At 45.3% G+C, this 11,303-nt stretch overlaps 1 protein-coding gene across 1 annotated transcript; it reads left to right on the top strand.

Moving 5' to 3' along the window:
* Nucleotides 1–1,672: 1,672 nt before the first annotated feature.
* CHMP1B (charged multivesicular body protein 1B) lies at nt 1,673–10,224 on the top strand. Its single transcript, XM_033072564.1, has 8 exons — nt 1,673–1,779; nt 3,853–3,950; nt 4,630–4,776; nt 5,567–5,635; nt 5,799–5,906; nt 6,246–6,289; nt 6,587–6,659; nt 7,227–10,224. Exons 1-8 carry the CDS (start codon nt 1,764–1,766, stop codon nt 7,269–7,271), a joined length of 600 nt encoding a protein of 199 aa, XP_032928455.1. The 5' UTR covers nt 1,673–1,763; the 3' UTR covers nt 7,272–10,224.
* Nucleotides 10,225–11,303: the final 1,079 nt, after the last annotated feature.

Genomic DNA, 11,303 nt, shown 5'->3' with positions numbered 1-11,303 from the left:
CATCGCCACCTCCAAATTGTGTCCTAATGAGAGAGTTCCAGGAAAATTAGAGAAAAAAAAGAGGTGGATATTCAATGATCTAGTTCCTGCTTCTGACCCTGGAAAACCTTATTCATTTAAAGAGCTATTACTCATGAGAATTATTGTGCAAGCTTCCAGGAGGCTGAACACAGGATGGTTGTCCAAGCAGGAACAGACTCTTTTAAACAGAGAACTATTAAATATGTTAAATCTCTCCCACCTCCCAAGATTTGGCTTAAAACACAGATAATAACACTTCTGTGAACTGGTGATACTGAGAATTATCAGATCCAGAAAATCTCATCTTTTCCCATCTCCTGGATAAAAAGTCCTTCCTGCAGGCCTCTCCTATTACACCCATGGAGTCGGTCACTGCTGTGGTGTCACCAGTTTGGTTTCAAAGCTTTCACAGCCAGGACTCAGCAATCTTTATGAATTCAGACTCCAAGACACCAGCAAGAATAATTAGTTACTGGCTTTGCTCAAATGTCTTCTGCCACACTCTTTGCAGTTCATTTGCCACGAGCACTCCTGTGTTATTACCACATCCACAGCTCCTACAGGCATTTCACCTGGAAGAACTGCCAGCCCAGATGCACCACTGCTCTGGCAGGTTTTGTCTGAGACACCTCAGCAGAAAATATCATTAAATATAGATCCTGGTGGGGGAGAGGCTGGACATGGCCCAACCCCTCAAGCCCTGGGCTCATCCTCAGTGTGGGCAGCAGGAATGGGGGATCCTGCCCTGCAGAGCGGCCTCCAGCCCTGGGACCCAGAAGGATGTGGAGCTGCTGCAGCCAGTCCAGAGGAGACCACAAATTATTATAGAGGGGATGGAGCAGCACTTTTGGAGAAAAGCTGGGAGAGCTGGGGGAGAACACTGTGGGTGGCTTTGGGGTGACTTAATTGTGGTCTTAGAGTACGTGAAGGAGCTGACGAGAAACATGAAGAGACACGATTTATCTACAAGGGCCTGGAGAGACAGGACAACTGGGGGATGTATTCAAACTGAAGGAGAGGAGAAGTGTCCAAAGGAGGGGACATGAAGATGGTGAAGTGCCTTGAGGACAGCTGAGGGCACTCGGTGTGTTCAGCTGGAGGAGACAGGGGAAACTCAGAGTGGTTACAGCTCCCTGGTGGGGGAAAGCGGAGGGGCAGGCACTGATCTCTGTGGTGACAGGGACAGCACCCTGACAGGAGCTGTGCCAGGGTCAGGCTGGATTTTAGGAAAAGGTTCTTCCCCCAGAGGGTGTTTTGTCACTGAACAAAGGAATGGACACAGCCCCAAGGCTGCCAGAGCTCCAGGAGGGTTTGGCCAGCACTGCCAGGGATGCTCAGGGTGGGATTGCTGGGGTGTCTGTGCAGGGCCAGCAGCTGAACTCTGATCCTTGTGCGTCCCTTCCAGCTCAGGACATTCTGTGATTTAGACTAGCTCTTAGCAGGAAATTCTCCCCTGTGAGGGTGGTGCGGCCCTGGAACAGATTTCACGGAGACTCTGCAGCTCCGCCATCCCTGCAAGCGTCCAAAGGCAGGCTGGCCGGGGTTTGTCTCCACGGACGTTCCTGCCCACAGCAGGGCAGGGCCGGCCCGCCGCTCCGCTCCCTGGCAGCCCAAAGCCGCAGGCGCGGCGCCGCCCCGGCTCGTCACGGGGCCGGAACCCGGAGCCGCCGCCGCCGTCGCCCCGGGCCAAGCGCTGCCCCAGCCCGGTCCGGAGCCGCGCCGCTCCCGCCGGGGCCGCCAGCATGTCCAACATGGAGAGTATCCTCGGGCGGGGCCGCGGGCGGGACGGGCCGGGAGCCGCCGGGGCCGGGCCGGGCCGGGCCGGGCCGGGCTGGGGAGGTGGCGGTGGCGAGCGAGGCCTCCCCGCCGGGAGGAGCCCCCGGGGCGCGGGGAGCGAGGAGGCGAAGCCCCCTCATGGAGAAGGGAGCAGGGGGAGGCCTGGGTGTGACACTGGCAGGGACTGAGGTCTCTCAACCTCGGAATTCTCTTCTAAAGGCGAGAAAACCGAGAAGGGATCTCATGTTCCATACCAGTATCTCGGGGGGTGTCAGAGGATGGTGCCAGGCTCTGCTCGGTGGTGCCCAGCACCAGGATGAGAAGCAGTGGCCATAAACTAAAAACCAAGGAGTTCCACCTCAACACCAGGAGGAACTTGTTTCGGTGGAGGGGGCAGAGCCCCGGACAGCTGCCATGGGGATTGTGGAATCTCCCCCTCTGGGGAAATCCCAAACCCACTGGACACGTTCCTGGTCACCTGCTCCAGGTGACCCTGCCAGGGCAGAGAGGTTGGGCTGGGACATCTCCAAAAGTCCCTTCTACCCTCTGTGATTCTGTGGTTTCACTGCCCTGAAGGGACAAGCGAGTGAGTGGGAAGTTCAGTTTCTCTTCCCACGGCGTGATCAGGAAGCCTGGGCTGGGAGTGAGGAGGAGGCAGGGCTGTGGTGGATGGAGGGACAGCCCAGTTCCTGAGGAAGAAATCACAGTTTATACCGAAAATAGTGCAAATTGTGCGGCAGGGACAGCATACCTTTGTGTAGACTGGAGTGATGTCAGCAGGGCTGTGCCCCAATCCCCCAATCAGCTTTGCTTCCTGGGAGGAATTTACACACAGAGCCCTGTGTGGCCTGACTGAAACTTTCTTGCTGTATAAAACCATCTTAACACACAGGGGCAGAAAACTGAGATTCCAGAGGTCTCAGTGTGGATTCTGTGTGTCAGTGTGGCTGGAATGTGCAGGCAGTGCTGGCGCTGCCGGTTGTCCTGGTAGGGACTGAGGGATTGTTGGAGCAGCTGACTGTGAGTCACAAACTGAGGTGGAAGCTGGGTTCCACTTGGGCTGTGGCGTGTTGAGAAAGACACTTGAAGGGAGGAGCAGGAATGTGCTCCTCTGGTTTAATGTCAGGTAAATTCCCTAGCTGAGTAACTGAGGAAGTTATTTCCAAATAAACTGCTCTGGTACTAGTATCTACATAATTAGATATTAAGTCATGCATGTTACCTGTTTGTAGCCTGCTTGTGATGTTTATAGGATAACAAAGACATTCCTAATGTCTCCAGATTGCTATCAGAGTAAGAGGAATGACTGGACTTTAAAGCAGAGAACAGCTCTGGAATAATTGATGTGCTTGAAATATTGAAGAAACCTCATAATGTTTAGCTTTGTGCTTCCACTTGTTAATCATCTTAGTACCTGCTGCATCTTCCTCTTGGAACGTCACAGGTGGCAGGAAAGAAACCTGCAAAGCTTTTTACTTAGGTGTTGTTTGAGAAAGACTGATATTATTTGGAAGCTTTCAGCAATAGTACTTTTAAGAGAATGTTTTTGATTGTTATTTTTACAGCACACACTCTATTCTCTCTCAGTAAGAGTTTAGTGCAATCATTCCAAATCACTCTAAAGGCTTGTCTTACTGTTTTCTTGGACCTTTCAGTTTAAGCAGTTGAACTTTTGTTTTTAAAGCTTCTCTCCTGACTGAAATGCTCTCTGCTCAAATCAGACGATGGAGCTGTTGTGGAGCCTGGGATCACTCACATGACCCAGGACTGGAGCTGGATGAGCAATTTAAATCCAAGATCCTGCTGGGTTGTAGCTGGCCGTGGCCAGCTGAGCCAGTTTGCTGTTACACTGTTCATTTGTTGTGTTCCTCAGTGGCTTTGGGCTCTTTTTGGATGGGGAGGCTTCCAGGCATGTCAGGAAACCACATCATTTCACTGAGAGTTGCAGGGAATGAAAGTTACCAGCAGAGAATCACTCTCAGTTCCTCTTGGGAGGTGTTTGGTGGTTGGATTTATCACTCTGAAATAGGTTTGGTTCCTTAACTTGCACTGCAGAACACCTGTTTAATCTGAAGTTTGCTGCAAAGGAGCTCAACAGGAACTCCAAAAAATGCGACAAAGAAGAAAAGGCTGAGAAAGCTAAAATTAAGAAGGTAAGTCTGACCTAAGCTTTTTAGATCCTGTGAGAGGTGGAAGACATCTGGTGTTTTATCATTTCCCTGGTGTGCATGCTAATAATCATGTGGTCAATGTTTGTGATTGAAAATACGTGACTGTAAATATTCCTGTGTTTATTAATAAACACGAGGATAAATCCTTGTGCATCCTCATGGCATTTGCTTCCCTAGAGAATTGTCTTGTATGTGCTTTGGTAGAAGCTGCTGTTCTCTGAGTTAAAACCACTCCATGTTTATCAGCTTGTATTGAATGGGCTTGTGGAGAGGAACTTCAAAACAGCTTTTGAGTCCTTGAAGCAGTGAAGAGAGAGGCTGAGTTGATTTGATGTATTTTTTGCCCATGAGATACAGCTGTACCACCTGTGCTTGTGTCTTGAGACTGAACATGTTTTCAGGAGCAGAAATTATGTTTCTGTAGCTCTGCAAAACTTCCTATTTGAAGTGCATTCCTTGGACAGAAGTTAGGAGTTCTCATCTTGGAAATGTTTGGGATCTGTTGTGGGAGGAGAGAGGGATTTGTTTTCTTTTTTAATAGGAAAAAATACAGCGAGTAATTAATGCTTTTATCAAAACCAAAACAGACTAGACAGAAATCCCATGTACAAGAGCAGGGAAGGGTAAAATCTTTTCCTTTTGTCTCTCCCTCTTTGCCAAGGCCATCCAGAAGGGGAACATGGAAGTGGCGCGGATCCACGCGGAGAACGCCATCCGCCAGAAGAACCAGGCCATCAACTTCCTGCGCATGAGCGCCCGCGTGGACGCCGTGGCAGCCAGAGTCCAGACTGCTGTCACCATGGGCAAGGTGAGGCCCTCCCCATCCTGCAGGGGCAAAGGGGAGACCTCTCATCTTCTCTGGAGTGGCTTCATCCTGGCTGGAATGAGCTGGGAGCTTCCACTTTTGTTTTTAGAAGTAACCGAGTGTCATCGGGTGCTGGAATTCCTCTGGCAGCTGCTCTTTGGATTTTTTCAAAGATATTCTCCCCATGTAAATAAAGTAATGAGATTGGAGTTGTGGTTCCAGAGATCTTTTTTAGCTCAGATAGTTGTTTAAGGTAAACTGATTTGCTCCTCTTCACCTTGAAAGTTTATTGTGACCTGTGGACCAAATGTATCCCTTAACAGTGACAGCTCTCAAGTCTACAGAAGTGAATGCCACATAAAGCTCATGTTTAGTGAATTTTGCCTCAGAATGTGTATTTCAAGTGGCTGAGGTAATTTCTAGAGCTGGGAATGGTGAGAGCTATTTAAAATATGACATTCCAGATAGCAGTAGCATGTTCCCTCCTATTTGATATTGTCAGAGCTCTGTGGACAGAGATAAGAGAGCTGAGTAAGAAATAACAGAATCCCAGAATAATTTGGGTTGTAAAGGACCTTAAAGCCCACCCAGTGCCACTCCCTGCCATGGGCAGGGACTCCTTCCACTATCCCAGATTGCTCCAAGCCCTGTCCAGCCTGGCCTTGGACACTTCCAGGGATCCAGGGGCAGCCCCAGCTTCTCTGGGAACCTGTGCCAAGGCCTTCCCACCTTCATAGGGATTTGTTCCTAAACTCATTTTTTCCTTGTAATAATTTCCTTCCCCTTGTTTCAGGTAACAAAGTCGATGGCAGGGGTAGTGAAGTCGATGGATGCCACCTTGAAGAGCATGAACTTGGAAAAGGTAACTAGAACTCAGTTGTCTTGGAGCTGGCATCAAAAGCAAAAGGGACAACAAGCACAAGTTTTTTTTAAAAAATCAAGTTTTAAACTCAATCAAGAGTTTTCCAGCTGAGTTGCATTTTTTGTTATCTGAAGATAAATTATTTTCTTAATATTTTTCATAGATATCTGCACTAATGGACAAGTTTGAGCATCAGTTTGAGACACTGGATGTTCAGACACAACAGATGGAAGACACAATGAGCAACACTACGACATTAACGACACCTCAAGTAAGAATAATAAAATATATTTTAGCATTTTAGATCTTAAATTATTGTCTAAACTGTTCATTAACAGCACTTGGAACGTTCAGTTGTATGGGTTTTTTTACAGGTAAGATGAATTCTGTAGAAGCATTATTTACAAGCCAGAATTCAATTAATGTCATTTTAACTGCTGAGCATCTCTGCTCCTTGTTTTTTAGTTCATACCTTCTGGTGGTTAAGCACTGCTCTGCCAAAGGCATTTACCTTTAAATCAGTTCTGTTAAAATAATTCCTGTTCTCTGAAAATCTATCATGATGTTGTCAGAAGCTCCAAATGCAACAATCCATTTTGTTTTCTTTTAGAACCAAGTGGACATGCTCCTGCAGGAAATGGCAGATGAAGCAGGGTAGGTGAAATTTCTATTTCTCAAATAAATCTTGGTTCCAACACCCTTTCCTGGTTATATCTAAGGTCAAATAACCTTTGTTTTATGAGTCTGTTTCATGGAAGCAGAGAAAAGCCACAATTTTCCTTTTACCTCTGGACATAGCTGACTTGTCCTGGTAGTGAGTCAGAATTACTCACCAGCTTGTGTAACTCTGGTGTGTTTGGGGGGTTTCTCATTGCTCTGCTGTCAATTATTGTGCTTCCCCCTTGATCCACCTGTGCCTGACTTGGTGTTTGCTCTGTTTTCTCCTGTTAGCCTTGATCTGAACATGGAACTACCTCAAGGACAGACTGGTTCTGTTGCTACAAGTGTGGCCTCAGCAGAGCAGGTAAATGTTGGATTTCAGTGAAGTCAATTTTTCCTGGAGAAATGGGGTGTGAGAATTAATGCTTCACTCAGTCAAAACAAAATGCTGAATTGCTAAATTCTATTTCAGCTGTCTCAAGGAGATTGTGTGGTTAAAAGTCTTGTAAAATTAATTAATTTTAGCAATACATTTGTTGAATGTTAAAGGGAAGGAACCTTAAAACTCATCCAGTGCCACCCCTGCCATGGGCACGACACTTTCCACTATCCCAGGGTGCTCCAAGTCCTGTCCAACCCGGCCTTGGACATTCCCAGGCATGGGGCAGCCACAGCTTCTCTGGGAACCTGTGCCAGGGCCTCCCCACCCTCACAGGGAAGAATTTCAGCTCCCTTGTCCTATCAAATATCCCACATTCTTTGAAAAAATTCTTTCTCTCCTTAGTTTTATGTTCTGAAACTCCTCCCTCACAGCCATGCTTGAGGTCTTAAGAAAATCCTGTTAAGCCATGAGAGAATTTCTCATCAGCTGCAAAAAGTTGCTTTTCCTGTTGCTGATGCTTGGTGTTCCCTGTGTTTTCCACCTGTGCAGGATGAGCTGTCACAGAGACTGGCCCGCCTACGTGATCAAGTCTAACTGAACAGAGCTGCAGTTCCTTGGACCTGCTTCCAAATTCCCTGTCTGGAACTAACCCTGCTCTGCAATCGAGGTGTAAAACAGTCCAGCTTAGGTGTTTGAATATTTGTAATATAGGATACTTCACTCCCAGCTTGCTACTCTTTCTGAAATACATTAAGTGACCCAAAAATACCAGCTCTAATGTCCTTTTCTGTACATTTGGAAGTCGATCTATTTTTTGCAAGCTTTTTTTTCACAAATTCAAGTTGATGTTCTAAGTCAGCTACTAATGGTGGTACATTCTAGTTCCAAGCAGAGTGTCAGTGAGATGTATTTTAAATTATGAAGTGATTTTTTTTAAATTATGAGGACTGTTTATAGTTGGAGAACTGATGCATCAGTTCACATGGTGGTTGTAGATCATTTTCCTACAGAGCCAAACTCCTGGAGCACGCAGGGATGGACAGCGTGGAGCTCCTGGAAAATGCACTTGTTGAAACAAATAAGTGGACTTCGAGTTTTTTAGTCTTTAAAAGTTAGGATAAATGTGCTGAAATTAGAAGTTCAATTAAAAATGAGTTACCAAAAGCTGATTTCATGTAACTGGGGACTTGTATGGTAGCATCACTTTAGCACAGGAGGAATAAAATATATTTTTGGACTCTTTGTTAGGTCTGTTGCTCTCTGCAGATAAAATCCCATTGTTTGTAGTATTCTGGTTTTATGGAGGAGCTAATTTTAGCAATCCTTTTGTATTTCTGCATAGTAAGAGAATCTGGCTGCTCTCGGTAGCTTCAAACTCTTGTTGCAGTTGTAAAGTAAGAAATGGTTGTAGAAATTTGTAGCTGAGACCACTTGTGATGTGTTGTGATAAACAGTGATGTTCAGATGATCTTCCTGGTTTTTTTGGGCTCATTTTTATGTTTTGTCTTTGTAGGAGTGAGGGAAGGTGTGGAGCACCAGGCTTGGAATTGGTTTTTAATTGCCTGGTGCTCAGGGCCATGTGGGTTTTCCAGTGTTAGGGAACTGTTTAAGGAAAAAAAAATCACTTTTTTATTCAACAGGATTTTTTCAGTGAAAATGGATAAAAACAACAAAACATTTCAGAGCAGTTTCAGACGTTATTTTGAATGTGTTACCCAACTCATGAGGGTTGAGCAGGATGTTATGTGCTGAAGTAATCAAGGTTACAGTAAAAATAAAGTAAGGAAAATAAGATAGACAAAACAACCTGAAATGTTGTGGGATTCTCTCTCACACTGGCAGCTGAACTAAAACCGTGAGTTTAAAATGCAATCTTTTCACTTGTTAGAAAAGAAAGTGGGGCTAAAAATAAATGTGAACACCTTGAGTGTTCCTCCTGTAAACAGGAGAAGTTGGAAGGTGTTTAAAAACCAGGTAGTGACAGCTGTAGTGTGGCTACATTCCCTTCAAATGAATAATAAAACATCTTAGAAAGGGACTTTTCCCTGCATTTTCTTCCCTGGCTGCTTCTGAGCTTTGTAACCAAGGTCATGGTGTATCTATGCAACCCAGTTACCAGCTGGGGGGACTGTGTGTGTGCCTTTGCCTTGCTGGACTTCCTTCAGCTTTTTAATATTCAGTTACTTCATATCATGAGAGTGCTGGAAGCTTCCTGCTGTGGAATTGCTCCACACCAGAGTTTACTTGGAGCTGCCCATGCAACACTGAGCATTCAGTGTTTGATAGCAGGCAGCTCCAGCTACTGTGTCTGGCTTCTTTTCATGTTAAAAATGATGCTGCTGTTAGACTGGTTTGGGCCATTCTGGAATTAGTTGAGGGTCAGACAGCAATTCTGAGCTCCCACATGGTTGATTTTCCCAGTCTGTTGCCTTGCTGTGAGCCTTGGAGGGATTTAAAAATAGACTGGGGCTGAGATTGCTGCAACAGAAAGGTTAAATTAGCTTCATTATTTTATTGATTGTTGTGGAGTTTTGATCTTATCCCAGGCTGGTGAACTCCAGGACCAGATTTCCAGTGTTGTCTCTTGAAAGGAATTAACAAATTAATTAACAAATACAAAGGTTTGACTGACATAATTAAGGTTATGTCTGGGGGACTGTGATGCAAAGAGCCTTAGGAAGAAATGCATGTTTGAGGCAGGGATTTTTTGCCCTGTTGACTTCACTCCAGGATTTGTTGTGTATTTCAGCTTTGCCAGGGTTTGGGGCTGGCAGCTCCTGTGTGCAGAACTCCTGCCCTCTCCTGGGGAAATGCTTTCACTCGTGGCTGGGAGCTGCATCCAGGAAGGTTGAAGTTATATTTTAAATATATACAATTTTCTCATCACATTTGGAAATGCTTAAAGCTGGAAGTTACTCTTAAAGCAATATTTGAGTTTCATCCTTCCTCCCTTCAGGCTCCTCAAAACATTTCTCTTCCCTGAGCAGCTCTGGCTCCTCACTCCAACCTTGTTTTGTCTCTGTAAGTTGACTGTTTGTAAAGTTGATTTCATGTTAAATCACTTGTTTGTGCTTTTCTGGAATCTTATTGCCAGCTAAAATTTCAATATTTCTGCTGATGAGCAGGCACATCTAAAGTGAAACATTGCTTGAAATGTTGCTGGATGGTTTTGCTCAGCATTTTAATTCTCTTGTTACTAAAACTGCTGGTTTGTGGTAGCTTTGTCTTCATTAGAATTTCAAAACAAAGCCATGCAGAGCTTCAGATGAAAGCAGAGGGAAGTAAAACAAGAACAAGAACTTCAATGTCATGATTGCAATGGGATAAAACTTATCAAGTTGCCTTTGTGGAGATCTTCAGAGCCAAAAAAATAGTGAATTTTTGTTAAACATAATCAGCAGTTGTGTATAGACATAAATTCTGAAGCTGTGTACAGAGAAGAGAATAATTTTTGTAGCTCTGAGTTCACTTTGAAAACTGCTTTACTTGTATGGGACAGTTTGTAAATGTAACTGCAGGTGGTAAATAAAATTGTACAGACAACTCATTTGGATGTGTGTCCAGGTTGTGTGGCTGCTGCAGGTCTCTGGACATGGATGACAAGAAGATGGGATGTCTTTCCTGTGGGAAGACATCCAGAAAATTCAATCTTTATGGGGAGAAAACGAGGAAAATAAAGTAGGTACTACTGAGAGAGATTTGAGGTAATTGGGGAGTAATTAATATTAAGTGTAGCAACACAAACTAATTTTATGGGGTTTTAAAAAATGTTTCGTCGGATGTAGAGAGAGCCCTGTGCTTAAACATCTCTGAGGATTTCCTGTCCTTACACACAGAACAAGGGACCACTGGAAAACTGGCAAGGTGGTGATGCAGGTTTGAGTTTGGGATTGCCTTTGGCTTTCCCAGACCTAAAAATCTTCAATTTTAACATTTCCATTCAGTTCAGGAACCAGCAGAGGGCACCTCAGGCTTTGCTTTGTGGATCCCTACAGACATGACTGCTTGCAGCAGTTAAGGGAAGCTGCTTGGCTCAGGGAAGTGTCTCCCGTGGAACCTTTGTTGGGGCAGCATCCACTCACTGCAGGGTGTGCCTGTGCTGGGGCTGTGATCCCAAATGACACCCACAGGGCTGTCAGCTGAGTGGGGTCAGTCTGCACTAAACACTCCTCCAAACAGCCCTTTGCTGCCTTTGGGGGTAATTTGGGTCTCAGACCTGTGAGGAGTGTGACACTGAGTAACCTTGTGCTTAAAACTTGGGTTTAAATTTCATTTTTAGTTAACTCTTGAGGGATTTTAGCTGTTGCTGTTCTGCTTTTGGCCTGTGATAATTCTTCTGTGTTCTACATAAGGAAACACTCAGCATGCACTGGATTTTAGTGGTAAATTTTTTATTTTTTATCAGAGCTTTGATGAGCTTTGGCTTGATAAAAGATTGATTTGAATTGAGGATTCTCTCTGCAGTTCTGCCTTCACCTCTGCTTTGAGCTCATGACAGCACTTGGCTCCCAACTTTCCTGTTTCAAGCAGTGTTTTTGCAGTGGAAGCCTGAGCAGGGTCAGTGGCCCTGCTTGTTTCGGAAGCAGCTCCCTTCATTTCCATTGTGGGAGGGAAAGGCTCGACAGG

This window comes from Catharus ustulatus, chromosome 14, assembly GCF_009819885.2.
Source record: "Catharus ustulatus isolate bCatUst1 chromosome 14, bCatUst1.pri.v2, whole genome shotgun sequence".
NCBI lineage: Eukaryota > Metazoa > Chordata > Aves > Passeriformes > Turdidae > Catharus > Catharus ustulatus.
Note: the sequence above shows the minus strand (reverse complement) of the source record. Positions and strands in the feature narration are given on the sequence as shown.

What these genes read in the sequence shown, in the direction of transcription:
- CHMP1B (XM_033072564.1), top strand. An exon ending in CTGCTGTCACCATGGGCAAG is followed by an intron (nt 4,777 to 5,566) that starts GTGAGGCCCTCC and finishes CCCTTGTTTCAG; the next exon opens with GTAACAAAGTCGATGGCAGG. An exon ending in GTGTGGCCTCAGCAGAGCAG is followed by an intron (nt 6,660 to 7,226) that starts GTAAATGTTGGA and finishes CCACCTGTGCAG; the next exon opens with GATGAGCTGTCACAGAGACT.